At 37.8% G+C, this 15341-nt stretch overlaps 2 protein-coding genes across 3 annotated transcripts in view; one reads left to right on the top strand and one right to left on the bottom strand.

Annotated features, from left to right (window-relative positions):
- TMTC3 (transmembrane O-mannosyltransferase targeting cadherins 3) overlaps positions 1 to 7070 on the bottom strand; it is a 69978-nt gene extending 62908 nt beyond the window's left edge. Inside the window, exon 1 of the mRNA XM_037064637.1 lies at positions 6772 to 7070. The gene's annotated coding sequence lies outside the window, so the exon portion shown is untranslated. The remainder of the gene's footprint in view (positions 1 to 6771) is intronic.
- A 132-nt stretch (positions 7071 to 7202) lies between these two features.
- Positions 7203 to 15341, top strand: part of CEP290 (centrosomal protein 290) — a 103310-nt gene continuing 95171 nt past the window's right edge. For both annotated transcript variants that reach the window (XM_037064636.1, XM_037064635.1), the window contains exons 1-6: positions 7203 to 7373; positions 7937 to 8065; positions 8202 to 8279; positions 9264 to 9333; positions 9597 to 9643; positions 10718 to 10861. In XM_037064636.1, coding sequence (XP_036920531.1) covers positions 7263 to 7373; positions 7937 to 8065; positions 8202 to 8279; positions 9264 to 9333; positions 9597 to 9643; positions 10718 to 10861 — 579 coding nt within the window. In that variant the 5' untranslated portion in view covers positions 7203 to 7262. The remainder of the gene's footprint in view (positions 7374 to 7936; positions 8066 to 8201; positions 8280 to 9263; positions 9334 to 9596; positions 9644 to 10717; positions 10862 to 15341) is intronic.

Raw genomic sequence — 15341 nt, 5'->3', positions numbered from 1 at the left:
GAAAGAAAAGCAAAAGAGCTTGCTTACACTTAACAATGAGACTCTCATAGGTATTAGAGGATTCTTTGGGGACAAAAATCCCACATTACTGGGATGTCACCCAAAGTTCCTTTGAGAAGATAGTCAGGAGTGAGGAAGCCCTGGAGGGCCCAGATTAAGACAAAGGACATTGACACAGAACACATATACCCTGTTCTAAGACCAGTTCCTCAGGAATGAGAAAATTCCAGAGGCACTCCAGGGCTGGGACAAAGGACTTAGATACAGGACAGAGACCCTGGCTTGGTTGTCCCTGCTTCTGAAAAAGTGCTGAATTATGGTGAAGCATGACTATACCTGTGCAGAACATGCTACATGACCCCTGCTTCTTTACAGTGGCATTATAACAAATTAGCATTATAGGACCCTTTTCCCCAGTGGGCAATCAAGGAAAATCATGGGAGACCACATGTGCAGTAGTTTTAAAGTAATATAATCGCTTGTGCACACACAATAAAAGCCCACCAAAACTAGCCAGGAAATAACTGCCCTATAAGAAAAGAATCCCTCCAGCTACTGAGGGTCAGTCTCTGTTTGGGGTTGGCCTGCTCCCGTGTTCTGTGGAATGTACTATTGCTTAATAAATCTGCTCTCTCTCTTTCTGCTATAAACTCTCTGTGTGCTTGGTTCAATTCCTTGTTCATGATCACCTAGAACCTGGTTATCTGTGCTCACCTGCCACACTTTTATCTCTATCTCATCTTTCTTCATTAGGGTTTGCAACCCCACCCCACCTCTAACCTCTACTCCAGCAGGTGGCTTTTGGGGGGCAGAACCTCAGATGAATCCACAACTGAGCTCACAAGCATGCACTAGAACTAGCTCTCTCCCTCTCTCTCATTAATGAGCTTTCTTGGGTAATCTTTTAAAATTATCTTGGCCCTTTATAAACTTGGTACAGATGAGGGATTTAAGAAATACCAAGTGGCCCTGGCTAGTGTGGCTCGGTTGGTCGGAGCATCATTCCATAAACCAAAGGGTTATAGGTTTAATTCCCAGTCATGGCACATGCCTAGGTAGAGGGTTCAGTCCCCAGTCAGGGGGTGCTTAATGACTGATGTTTCTCCCTGCTTCACCATTTCCCCTCTCTCTAAAATCAACAGGCACATCCTTCGGTGAGGATTAAAAAAAAGTACCAAGTGGGTTTATCAATGAGTAAAGTGCTCATCTTTACTAAGTGAATGGCCTCAAAAAATGTTTATTATTCACGATGGCTACGACTATGTAGTACTGGCATTCTATCTAACACTAACCTAGGAGTTTCTGTGAAGGCGTTTTGTAGATGTGATTAACATCTACAATCAGATGACTGTAAGTAAAGGAGACTGACTATATACTCCGTAATGTGGATGGACCTCACCTAATCAGCTGAGTCACCTGAAGAGCAAAACTGTAATTACCTGCCCTGAGAAAAAAATCCACTTCATAACTGTAGCATGAGGCCCTCCTGGAGAGTTTCTAGCCGACTCTATGAATTTTAGAGTTATAAGACCCATAAATCTGTAACTCCATTATTTCATATAAATGTCTTTATTTGATACACACACACACACATTTCTTATGCTGCTTGTGCCTGGGCTCATCTGTGCGTATGGGTATCTTGCTTGATTAAGGCTAGACACCTAAAGGGTAGGGGGTCTTAGCTCAGAAAGCTAGTTTCAGCTACTTGTGGTCACATCCTCTAGTAGGTAGGCCTGAACTTCTTTAAATGGTGATTTAAAGGAAAGCAGGAAGGCAAGCCCAGCGCAGAAGCTCTTTTCTACTTGCTGCTTACTGCATTTTTAACTATCAATCAAGCAAGGTAAACCCAGAATTAATGTTGGAAATGTTATAAATAGGCAAAAATAATAGAATTTTCGAAGATTCTTCAAGGGAGAGAGAGCTAGTTCTCATGCAAGTCATAAGCTCAGTTGTGGAGAGGTTAGAGGGAAAGAGAGTGTTACAGGGCATACGCAGAAGGAGGCATGATGCACTGGAGGCCATTACTACAACAATATAACCCATTACTGTGACAACATAACACACTACTGTTCAACATTAGTTGTGAGAATGCTATAGACTAGATGTTGGTGTCCTCCCCCACCAAATTTAGGTTAAATCACAATGCCCAATATGATGGTATTTGGAGGTGGGGCCTGTAGGAGGTAATTATAACGTGAGGGTAAGGCCCTTATAAGCACAACTAATGTCCTTATAAAAAAGATCCCTTGCCTTTTCTGCCTTGCCAGGTCAAAGAGAAAAGACCCCCGCCCCTGCCCCTGCCCCACCCAGGCCTGAACAAGGAAGTGGTCCTCACCACGGAATCTGCTGCTGCTTTGATTTTGGACTTAACCAGCCTTCAAAATTGTGAGAAATAAATTCCTATTGTTTATAAACCACCTAATTTCCAGTGCTGTGTTAAAAACAGCACGAACAGACTAAGACAGGGACCTTGAAGCTCTTTTTCTAGGCACACAAGCATATTGACACGGATGCATCCATATGATCTGAGTGAAGGAAGTGACTGCTTTACATCTGCTTACAAAGACAGGACGCCACTATGTACGTGCAGAAAACGCAGCTACAAATGAAGACCACTTGTGAGCAACATTATAGACATAGAAACCAACGCAACTCCTTTAACAAGACTGTACTGATTGGTCACTTTTTTAAATAATACAACAGTATGATTGTAGAAAAATACTAAACCTGTAGAAAATTTAATATAAATCTGGGAAAATTTAGCCTGAAAAGGAAAGTCCTCTCAGTTCAATAATTTCATGAGTATACCTTTTTTGATAAGGATAATCAACTGTATCTTATTACTATTTTATAGTTCATAAAACTCTGGCCGACTAAGTTTGCAAAGTCTGCATTCACACTAACTCCTACCAATCTTTCCAGTTTCTTCCAGTTGAAAGAAGACAAGTACTGGCTTGCTGTACCCTGATTGCTCTCCATGAGAACAGGCAAAACAAAACATTTACTACATACAATGAATACTAACTTTCTTATGGCCTTGCATTATTTTAGAAACTGGAAACGTAAGCTATAACTCATTTTCTCAATAAGGCAGCACAACGGCAAGGGAGTAACATCTAAGGAACATAGGTTGATTGATACAGAGAACAGAGGTAGTAGCGATTATAAAAGGCAAGTCTTTCTTGTGAAGGTTTTGGTCAGATAAAACTGCTTACAAAGCCAGAGAGGAAAGAATGCAGGTCCAGGCGAGTGCTCCCGTAATTAAGACACTTATAAAATTGTTAAACAAATCCCTTCTTTTGGTGAAAATTGACTAATGCAGAAAACTTAATGAAAAATGATGGTGAGTGATAGCAATTTTCCTCAAAATTATAGTGAGTGACTAAACCAGAATTTGAGTTAAATTTCTTGATTCAGCATTAGTTACAAATATACTACAATGTATTAGGACCTAGCCAGGGGTGTCCAACTTGCAGCCCAGGATGGCTATGAATGTGGCCCAATTGAAATACTGTGAGATTTTTCTGTGATTACCTGTCATGATGTATTTAATATGTGGCCCAAGAGAGTTCTTCATCCAGTGTGGCCCAGAGACGCCAAAAGGTTGGACACCCCTCAGAGACCATAGCTAACTCATTTCAAGCTCAAAAATATTTTTAGAATGGGTAAAATAATAAAATACAAGAAAGATTTTACATTTTAGTCAGGACTGTAAATGAGCTCTGGAATGCAATATCAGCTTCCTTAATTATTAGGAAATTACTTAGCTTCTCTGAACCTGTTTTCGCTTTTGAAAAATTTGAATAAAACTTACCATTAGATTAGGGACCTTGAGTCATTGGGAATATAAATAAGAACAACAGGGTGAGGAAAGTAGAGGATAGAAAAGGCTCATAGAGACAAAATAAAACTAGGAAAAGAATAAATAAGAAATAATAGTTACAATATATTTAAAAAACAAGGAAAATAAGGTGCTGCAGTAGAAATAAGATTTTACTGTGAAAATACAGTTTTCAGCATAGTATATGGCATATGTGCTCAAGAAACATTATATTTTATTCCTACTTTCTATGTTAAATTATGAATTAAAATCACTGAATATGAAGAATATTTAATTCAACTTCTTGAGTAAACAAAGTTATATATCAGAATATAAAATATTTAACATGCATTACAAGATCAAAGCTTTATGAATATTGGTTCACAGCATGTCTGATGAGGCAGGGTAGCAGTTACAAGCAGGTTTTCTGGCCACAAAGATCTGTGTTTGAGCACATTATTTAAGTTGGAGCAGAGTTCTTAACCACTCCAAGCCTCAGTTCCTTAATTTAGTTGAAAAACGAGGACAATGTAAGCTTCTATTTCATGAACTGCTATTAAGATTTAATGACAAAGTTATAGTAAGCAGATCAATATGGTATTGGTACAAAAACACACACACAGATCAATGAAACAGAAGTGAGAGCCCAAAAATAAACAAAAGGACCAAGAATATACAATGAGAAGACAGTCTCTATAATAAATGGTATTGGGAGAACTGGAGAGCCACATGCAGAAGAATGCAAACTGGACCACTATCTTACACTAACAAAAATCAACTCAAAATGAATTAAAGACTGTTCAAGCCCTATGAATCCTGAATCATACAACTCCTAGAAGAAAACATGCATTAACCCCTTGACATCGGTCTTACCAATGATTTTTTTGGATTTAAAACCAAAAGCAAAAGCAACAAAAGCCCGGATAAGTGGGTCTATGTCAAACTAAAAAACTTCTGCACAGCAAAGGGAAACGGTCAACAAAATGAAAACAAAACCTATAAAATAGGAGAAAAATTTACAAATATGTATCTGATAATGGGCTAATACCCAAACTATATAAAGAACTCACACACTCAACAGCAAAAGGAAGGAAGGAAGGAAGGAAGGAAGGAAGGAAGGAAGGAAAAACCCACCACACACAACAAATAACCTGATTAAAAATGGTCAGAGGAATTTTCTCCCAAGACACAAATGGCCAATAGGTAAATGAAAAGCTGTTCATCACAAATCATCAGGGAAATGCAAATCAAAACCACAATGAGCTATCACTTCACACCTATTAGAATAACTGTCATCAAAAACAAGAGATAAGTGTTGGGAGGATGTGTACTGTTGGTCGGAATGTAAGTTGGTACAGCCACTATGGAAAACAGTATGGAAGTTCTTTGAAAAACCAAAAACAGAACTACCATATTATACCTAATTCCACTTCTGGGTATATATCAGAAGGAAACGACCATCACTCTCTAAAAACTATCTGAACCCTTCTATTTGTTGCAGACTATTGTAGCCAAATGCTCACAGCCTTTTCCTGATACGTACTGTCCTGATGCACCAATGCTGTGGGTTCCATCCACAGTCAGGGCACATACAAGCATCAACCATGATGAATGCATAAATAGGTGGAACAACAAATTGATGGGTTTTTTCCTTCTGTCTTACTCTCCCCTTCCACTCTTTCTCAAAAACAAAAAAGAAAGAAAGAAGAGAATTTGTGGTGTATGTGTATATATATATATACATACATACATTATATATATGTGTATATATATATACATACATATATAAAATGTATATATATATACATTTATATATATAAACCAGACTATTGCATGACTAATCAGCCACAAAAAATAAGAAAATTTGTCATTTGCATGAATGGACCCTAAAGGTATCAAGCAAAGTGAAATAAGTCAGATAAAGACAGATACTGTATGCTCTCATTTATATGTGAAATCTAGGAGGAAAAAAAGGCAGACTAGTCAAAAGTTACAAATTTCCAGTTTTTAGTTTTGCGGATAAAATGTAGAGCATGGTTTAAAAAAACAGATAATTAACAGTGTTTGGCATAACATATTTCAGTAAAAGATTAGACAAAAATTATCATTCCTACAAAGCCGATGGTTGTCTTTAAACATGTATCTCAGAAATCAATATTTGTTTTGATTTTTTACTAAGTTACTTCTACTGAGCTATTGCCCAACTACGTGCTATGGAAAGAAACCTATTACTTGCTTTCAATAAAAAATGTATTATCAATTACAGTAAAAAAAGGGGGGGTGCTTAAGAAAAAAGATGAGAGGAACTAGTCCAAACAGGTGAAAATGCCAGTTAGAGTTCAAGTCTACAGCTTCTTGAGAGCTACCTAGTGGTCTATCATACTCCAGAATGGCTGAGAGCAGAGGGATGAACAAAAGTTGCACAAGAGTTCTAAACACCTGAGAAGGCGTTTTCATAGAACTGCGGACTCAGTATTCAAGTAACTAATCAGCAACAGGAATAGTGAATACCGAAGCCCCTTCTCTCTCCACCTCTAGCAGTGGCCAGGCAGGCTCTAACCCCTCCACAATAGAGCCTTCACTCGATGCTAACTCCTCTCCTCACCTTCAAGTCCTTCAATCCACAAAGATCACGGCGTTACAGGTAAGACTGGCGGGGTAGAAGGATGCGGCGTCTTCTTAGTTCTTCCCTCGCGCCCAGATCCTGATCTCTATTGCGCAGTCCCCACAGTACGAGGCAGATTCTGAACCCCCAAAAGGCTAAAACTTCCCCCCCTCCCTTTTACACTGAGCATCACCCGGACCATAGCTTGCAAACACCTAAGAAAGTGTGATCTTCCCATCTTTCAGACTCTGACCTGGCCTTTACACCCCCAAGGGTAGGAGCTTCCCTAAACCGGGACCGCACCCCTCAATTCCTCCCCCGCCGCAGAACGACCGTCTGACCTCACCTGGGAGTGGTTCCACCAAGTGACGGCTTAGGGAAACCTCAGAAAAAGCAAGCCAGCCAGCGGCACCACAGAAGGGGCAGTCATGGTCCACCTCATTCAGTCGACCAGCGCAGACGCGCCTAAGCAGCTGCAGCGCCTCCAGCCTCGGGAGGAAACCCTGCTGCCCGGTAAGGTCGCAGCCTCCCGCGCTGCACGTCGGGAAAGGCCTACCTCTACTTCTCAGAAACTTCAGTTCCCAGGATGCACAGCCGCCAAGAAGAGCTGTACCCTGGGATTCGGAGTCCTAACCCTACGCCTTCTCCCCACCCTTAAAGCAGAGTCCATGCCCCCGGCTGGGGAATCTAAACGTAAAGTATGACTCACAGTCGTGAAATGTAGGCTCCTTTTGCATCCGGGACCTTGTTCCGGCCTCAGCTGGGTGGGGAATGGTCGCCTAGCAGCCGCCGCCGCCGCCGCTGCTAGTGCTTGCTCCGAACTGGTGGCGGGATCCGATGTCCGGTTGGAACGGCGCAGGGAAGCCGTCAAGCATAGCTGCGGGGCCCGGGTTGGAAACGGTGGATAAGAAGCCTCCGCCGCTTGCAAGGCTTGGTGGGTGGATACTGGCGAGCGGGAGTACCGAACCTCTTCCTACGCTGGTTCTTTAAGCCTCTGGGCCCGTGTGCTATTAATAGCCCAGCTTCCTCGCCCCTTAGTTTTTGGTCCTCAATCCGTCTGCCTTCTTACTTCATCCGGGTTTACTCCGACCCCAACGCACTCATCTCAGTTGTTTATTTTGTACCCTCCCCCAGCCTCACCCCCAGTTCCTGATTCTCCGAGTCAGGCGTCAATTACAGCTTTCCAAGCATCCTGGCTCTTGACACCTTTAGATGTTCGAGCGCACTTTTGTGGTAAAGAGCGTAGAGAAGGTGACTCAAAATCTTAGTTCTTGTCTAGATTAGTTTTAGCAAGGAAGCTGTTATAGTTTATTTAGACAATACAATAACTGATAATTTGTTTCAGCTGCTATAGTTTTAATGAAGGCTATTTTACCCACGAATGTGTTATATAGTTAAGGAGCCATAGCTCTTTGTTAACATCATAAGTATAATACAACCAATAAAAAGTGTAAGCTACTGTAAAAACAATAATACCTTGAAAATGCTAATACCCACCTGTTTTGTTACAGAAGGTAAAGATTGCTAAACAGTTCAAGATGCCACCTAATATAAACTGGAAAGAAATAATAAAAGTTGACCCAGATGACCTACCTCGTCAAGAAGAATTGGCAGATAATTTACTGGTTTCCTTATCCAAGGTGCTTAATTAATAAATAATACATAGATATATGCATACAAATATGATTAAGTTGTCCTTGAATCATTGAGTGGTATAACGAAGTATTTTGTGTTTTGTTTAAGGGTTCTAAAATAGTTGCTTTTCTGTTTACTTAGGTGGAAGTAAATGAGCTGAAAAATGAAAGTCAAGAAAATGTGATACACCTTTTCAGAATTACTCAGTCACTAATGAAGGTTTGTATGTCGTAGATTTCAAAAACAGTTTTGACTGTTAAAGAAATGCCAGGATCTGTTATTCAAATGAGTTAATCTCTGTGAAAGTACCTTGTAATATCTCAGTCACCAAGAAATGAGGTATCTTCAAATGTGATTCAGAATTTTAGTGTGCAATACATGGCTAGTTTTTGCTCTAAAGTTACTAAAGGAATGTGTAGGGGAAACAATGAATATGCTTAAAAATAACATAGGGGGGTCCTGTGTTAATTATGTTAGCATAATCCTGAGGTAGAAATGAAAAATGCAGATAACTATTTATAGCAATTAGTTAGGAGGGGAGGAGAGTTAAAGACTGATGAGTTGTTTTAGGCAAGTGGAAGGCAGTGGGAAAATGTTAAGGAGAGACTAGAGGTGGAGATTGAAAATGCGCACATTCTTTTATGTTTGAGGAGACAAGTGTAGAAAGTTTATAGCTGCTTGGAGAGGAAATAAATGGTGGGAATCTTTAGTTTGATAGCCTTGTTGAGGACTTAAAGTTAAATTGTGTGCTGTCAGCAATGAGTATTCATTAAAGATTTTTGAGTCACAATTGATAGGTACAAATATATGCTTTAGGAAAGATCGAAGGGAATTGAAGCTGTTTAGACATAACATTAGGAAGAAGATTAGACATAAAATCATGGACTAGAGTAATGAAAATTAGAAAAAAATAGAGACAATGGAACAGTAGAAAAAGAGATAGTGGTAAACATTACAAAGGGAGAAGTTGCAATACAGGATATAAGACTTGAAGGGAAAAGAGGAAACCAAGATGTTTTAAACGGTTAAGAATCTAGAAATTAATAACCTTTGGAAAGAAAATAATGTGTGTTATTTACTGATTATCTCCACGTGACAGGCACTGCAGACACTAAGTATGGGGAGAACAAATAAAATTCTTATTTTCCGTTCTTAGGTTCTAATGTAAAGGCATATTAAAGTCACTCTTTTTTTAATATTTAGATGAAAGCTCAAGAAGTAGAGCTAGCTTTGGAAGAAGTTGATAAAGCTGGAGAAGAACAAGCAAAATTTGGTAAACCTTGGAAAAAGTTTATGATAATAGATAGTGGATTCCATTTATTTACTAAGCAATAGAGAATTAACTTTAATATAGTCTATTAAATTTGTATATGCAATTTATTTTGGAAGCTAACTCCTACTTATGGGTCTGGTATAGAATAATGTTTTTCTTATTACAATCATGATGGAATTTTTAAAAATTAATTTTATTATTTTATTGAAATTTATTTAAAAGCTTGATAAATCTGACCAATTGAAACATCTTTTTTTTAATAGAAAATCAATTAAAAACTAAAGTAATGAAACTGGAAAATGAACTGGAGGTATGTCCTTTTGTATTCTCTAGGGTATAATTGTTAATTTTATTATTTGGAGTTATTATTTTCACTTTGAATTATTATTGGTTGGAAACCACAAGAATCATATTGTATTCATAATTACTTGTTCAGCATATATTTTATATGCCTATCATGTACCTTAAATTCTATTAAGAATTGAGTATCCAATATGAACAAAATAAAAAGATTCAATAATCCTATAGAGCCTACAGTTTAGAAAGATATACAAAGGATTACTAATAACAGGTGGAGTGAGGCACATGGGGATTTGAGGAATAGTGACAGACGGTATGGTAGAAGAAACAACTTTTGAGAAAGCCAAGAGCTACAATATGAATGTATTATTAGGAAACTGAATACATAGAGATTCCTGAGAATGTGGGAAGGAATGTGATATAGAAGGATCAGACTTTAAAAGGAAGAAGGGAGAAAGAATGGATATGTTCAGAAGCTTTCAGTTTGTAGGGAGGCTGTCCAGTACAGTAGCACTAATGACCTGTGGCTATTTACATTTAAGTTCATTATAATGAAGACTAAACGTTCAGTTCTTTTCAATAGCCACTTGTGGATAATGGCTATTGTACTGGAGAATGTAGAAACATTCCCATTATCCTAGAAAGTCCTCTTAATAACTTTGGTCTAAATAGTCTGGTATGAGATTAATGGCAGGTTAAGGGTTCAGTAACTGTGATGGAGGCTCAGGTGCTTTGGAGCCTGGTTTCAGAGCTTTGATGCTCCGGAAACTCAGATGGTTCATCATCTTTGTTCTGTGACTTTGGTCTGGCTCAGAAGCTGTAATAGAGCTTGAGTAATTGATGGTCAGTTCTTCATAGCTCTGGGTGGCTCTGGAAAAGCTTAGGGGGTTGTCAGCCTGTGAACTAAAGCTTAAATAAGTTAAATTTTTTAAAAATGTTTTTTAAGCTAATGTGATTTTGAACATCTGATGCTGATTATAATACATATTTAAAGTCAAGATAATCATTTGTTTGTTGTTTATTCATTTGAATCTCCAAATATAATGTGATTACATGATTGATATTTTTGGTTTTTTACTTCAAGATGGCACTGCAATCTACAGGTGGACGTGACACCCGGTTTTTACGTGATGAAATTCGCCAACTTGAAAAGCAATTGGAACAAAAAGATAGAGAATTGGAGGACATGGAAAAAGAGTTGGAGAAAGAGAAGAAAGTTAACGAACAAGTGAGGCACATTTGTTTCAATGAATTTTAACTGGTTAAGTTACCCCAAAATAACACCTGCTTATGCTTTTTATAATTATTGACAACAATATCAATTTTTATGCTTGTATTTATATGTGAAGATTGCTGTAGTCTCATCTCTAAGGTTTGATGTCACAATTTGTGTTCTCATCACATCTTTAAAATATAATTGATCAGGTACTTATTAATTATCATTAAATATGATATGGAGTTTAATTCTTTATATTTAGAAGTATATTTTTCTCAAGACTAGAATTGTCTGCTTACATTGACTTGTTCTGGAAAACTGGTATGAAGAAATTAACAGGTGTTTAAAAATTTGATTTTTTAATTTGCCATAGTTTATTTGGGGGAAAAGGCATTTTTTGTATTTAGAATAGACTTAGAAATTAATCTTTTAATGATGTATTCAATAATGATTAATCAGATTTCTTGTTTTGAGGTGTACTTTACTTGATGTGTAATATATGGGTTCTTAACAAGTGTTGATGTCAGTATTTTGTAAATCAATGAATATTTTAAATCATGGCATTTCATCTTTTATGCAAGCATATTTTGCTATTACCTCTGATATTAGTCCTTGTTATTTTTAAAATCATGCGATGTCACTTAAATTTTGTTTGAGGAACAATTTTTTCTAGATAAATTTGTATTTCCTGTCAGAAGATAATGTGTTTTTATTTTGTCTCAGCTATTAGTAAACTTATTACAGAATTCAGTGCCTAGTTGTGGTAACTGTCCTATGCCTGATACCCAGAAGTTTTTTCTACTTTTGTGTTCCTTAGAAGGTCAATGTTATATTACATCCTGATAATCTTACATCATCTATTGTTCTCTTAGAAAGAGATGGTTGTAAATTTTAAGTGAACAACCATTAGGGTTTCTGTTTAAAGAGAATCCATCATAGATTGATTGTAAGAAAAAGCATTCCCATTCTTGATTTACCTGTGTAATTTGGAAGAGTCATATGGTGGAAAAAGTATGGATTAATCCCACCTAAAGGTTAGCAGTAAGCTCTTAAAGCAGGGGTGTCAAACTCATTTTCACCAGGGGCCACATCAGCCTCGCCATTGCCTTCAAGGGGCCAAATGTGATTTTAGGACTGTGTGAATGTAACTACTCCTTAACAGTGAAGTGAGAGCTCGGCGCTGCCGCTGGGTAGAAACAAGGTTCTGGGCTGGATAAAACAAGGTGGAGGGCCGGATTCAGCCCACAGGCCTGTGTTTGCCACCTGTGTTATAGAACATTACCTGTTTTGTTGACTCAGCAAAACAGCAGACCTGTGTCTTTCTAAATAATCATAAAGGATTCAACCTGTGCTATACAGTGATGCAACTACTTAGGGGGATCTCTGTCTGTGTGGTTTTCTGTATAGCTAGCCTATATGTTAGTCAGCTTTATACTATTCATGCCACACACCCTTAGCTACTCAGCACTACCTGTTTATTCATATCTTAGATTATTACCTTTATGCATAGGCACAAACACAGAAAACTTGACTATATGAGCTATGTACTTTTGCAGCTACTAGGTTCCTTTAAGTGGAATATGGCTTTGAGTTGCTTTGACAACTTCTTCTTTATCTGTAACCAGTCATTCAGTTTTACTGAGTATATTACAGCATGCCAGATAATTGGCTAAATACTAGAGATGTAGTGGGCCTCTAACTATATTCTGTTTCTCAGTGATGTTTACTATCAGTAAAAATTGTAACATGGAGATGATACTCTAGGGGTACAAATGTATAGAAAAATATTTTGGGATACTCTGGGGAGTAATACCTAAATCAGTCTTGAGTTTCAGAAAGTAATCTTTAAACTGAGACCTTAAGTAAGTTAGCCTGGCAAAGGGAATGGGGTGTACATGGTGGTTAAGAAAAGGGCATTCTATTTTAAAAAATATTTTATTTATTTATTAGAGAGAGAGGAAGGGGAGGCAAAAGAGGGGGAGAGAAATAATGATTAGTTGCCTTTAGCATGACCCCAACTGGGGCCATGGCCCACAACTTAGGCATGTGCCTTGACTGGGAATCAAACCAGTGACCTTTTGGTTCACAGGCCAGCAGCACTCAATCCACTGAGCCATAGCTAGTATGAAAAGGGCATTCTGAGTAGATGATATAGTATTTGCTAAGACCTAGCAGTAAGAGAGCATAATGTAGTTAGGAAACTACAATTATTTATTTTGGCTGGAATATAGATATAAAGTCCTTACTGTGGGCCAGACCTTTATATGCATTAATTGATTATTCCTCACCTGATACTTATATGATAATCAGCTTAACTATAACCCACAACCTTCAGACCAGCTTGATACTTATATGAAATAGGTGGATTTTCCTTCATGCTACAGATGAAGAGACTGAGACACAGTAAGGGTAATTGCCCACGCTTACGCAACTAGTAAGTGATAAAGCCAAGATTTGAATCCAGACTTACATAAGAGTCTGTGCTCTTAACCATTGTACTACATCCTACCTTCCGGTTTTAACATTGGTGATCTTCTAGAGAGAAGCAAAGGCCTGTTCCTGGGGAATTTGGTCTTTTTTCTAAAAGAAGCCTATGAAGAATTTTGAACACAGGGCTATCATGATCAATTCTGTGCTTTTAAACTTTACTCTGTAGAGAGTGGATTGAAGGAGGCAAAGAGTAGTTGGGAGGCATTTCAGGCAAGTGTAATGTTGGACTAATTAAAGTAATGACTGCGGGGGGTTAGGGACATAGACACATTTGAGAGATGGAGATGTAATTGGATATGTTGAATGATTGGTTGTTGGTGAAGAGTAATGCACCGAATTTTCTGAGTTGGACCCCTGGATAGGTAGATAGTGTCATTCATTCACTTAGAAGGGGCACAAAGAATTTAGGTTTGCAATTATTATTTCAGTTTTGCACATGTACTCTATGTCCATATTCAAAGAGGATATCTGTGGATATAGAATTCAAAAGACACTGGGTAGATGAAAAGGATTTTGGCTAGATATTGAAGCCACAGAAATTCTTGTTAGGCAGATGTCTGAGACATAGAAATATCTAATGAAATAGGAAGAGGTGTTTCAAGGTACAACTCAAGAAAGGACAAATATCAAGAGTATGATGTTCAAAATCCAAGGAAAAAATGATTATCAGTAGTGGTAAGTGCTTTCTTTAGTGTTAAGTTTTTCACATCTCTCTGTTAAAACTTTTTAAATTCAAAACAAGAAAACTTTCTTAATTCACATACAATAATAATAATAGTAATAATAATAATAATAGGTAACTTTTAAGATTTGGCCCTGGCTGGAATAGCTCAGTGGATTGAGAGCAGGCCTGCGATCCACACAATCGCGGTTCGATTCCCAACCAGGGCACATGCCTGGGTTGCAGGCCAATTCCCAGCAGGGGACTCACAAGAGGCAACCATACATTGATACTTCTCTCCTTCTCTCCTTCCCTTCCCCTCTAAAGATAAATAAATAAAATCTTAAAAAAAGATTCTTTTAAGAAAAAGATTTATATAGCATATTGCATTTTATTGTAAACTTTCTTTAAACTTTAATTTTGAAAACTTCCACATCTTCATAAAGATTGTAAGAAAAATAACACCCATATGCTATTAATATAGGTTCGACAGTTGTTTCCATTGTGCTCCATTTGCTTTACCATTCTGTGTATCTTTGTACACACCGCCATATTTCTCTCTCTTTCTCCCTCTTCCTCTCTGTCTCCCTCATTCTTATTGCCGAGCCATTGGTTGCAGATCTTATGATACATTATATTCAAATACTGCAGATATCATCATACTTCATCCCTAAATATTTCAGTATGTTTCACCTGAATAGTGAGGTATTCTGTAATTGCTATGTAATCAGTATACTAAAGAAATATAATATGAACTCAATATTGTTATTTAATATATGGTCCATACTCATATTTTCTCTATTGACACAGTAATATCCATCAGAGTCTCCCTACCCAATATCCAAGGTTAAGTCAAGGGTCATATATTGTAATTGGTTAATTGTCATAGAATTTAAACTATATTATAATTGTCACACCATTAGGATTCTGTCTTCTTGATATATTAGGGGGAAAAACAAAAGTAAAAGGTCATAAGAGGATTGGGAAAGGACAATAGGTGAAAAATATTCATAGTAATGATTATGATATGTGCCAGTTAGGGGAAACTAAAGAAAAGAATTACAACTGAAATTATTTTTAAAGCATACTTTTTGATCATGCTTTTATAGTTGTCCCGCTTTTTTTCCCTTTGCTCTCCTCCACTTAGCATGTCCTACTCCCTCAGACAATCCCCACACCATTGTTCCGGTCCATAGGTTATGCATATAAGTTCTTTGGCCACTCCATTTCCTATACTGTAGTCTACATCCCCATGACTATTCTGTAACTACCTTTTTGTACTTCTAATTAATCTTCTCACCTAATCACTATTCCCCCACACCCCTCTCCCATCTGGAGACC

This window comes from Sturnira hondurensis, unplaced genomic scaffold, assembly GCF_014824575.4.
Source record: "Sturnira hondurensis isolate 20B ecotype Veracruz unplaced genomic scaffold, ASM1482457v3 Scaffold0015509, whole genome shotgun sequence".
Classification (NCBI taxonomy): Eukaryota; Metazoa; Chordata; class Mammalia; order Chiroptera; family Phyllostomidae; genus Sturnira; species Sturnira hondurensis.
Note: the sequence above shows the minus strand (reverse complement) of the source record. Positions and strands in the feature narration are given on the sequence as shown.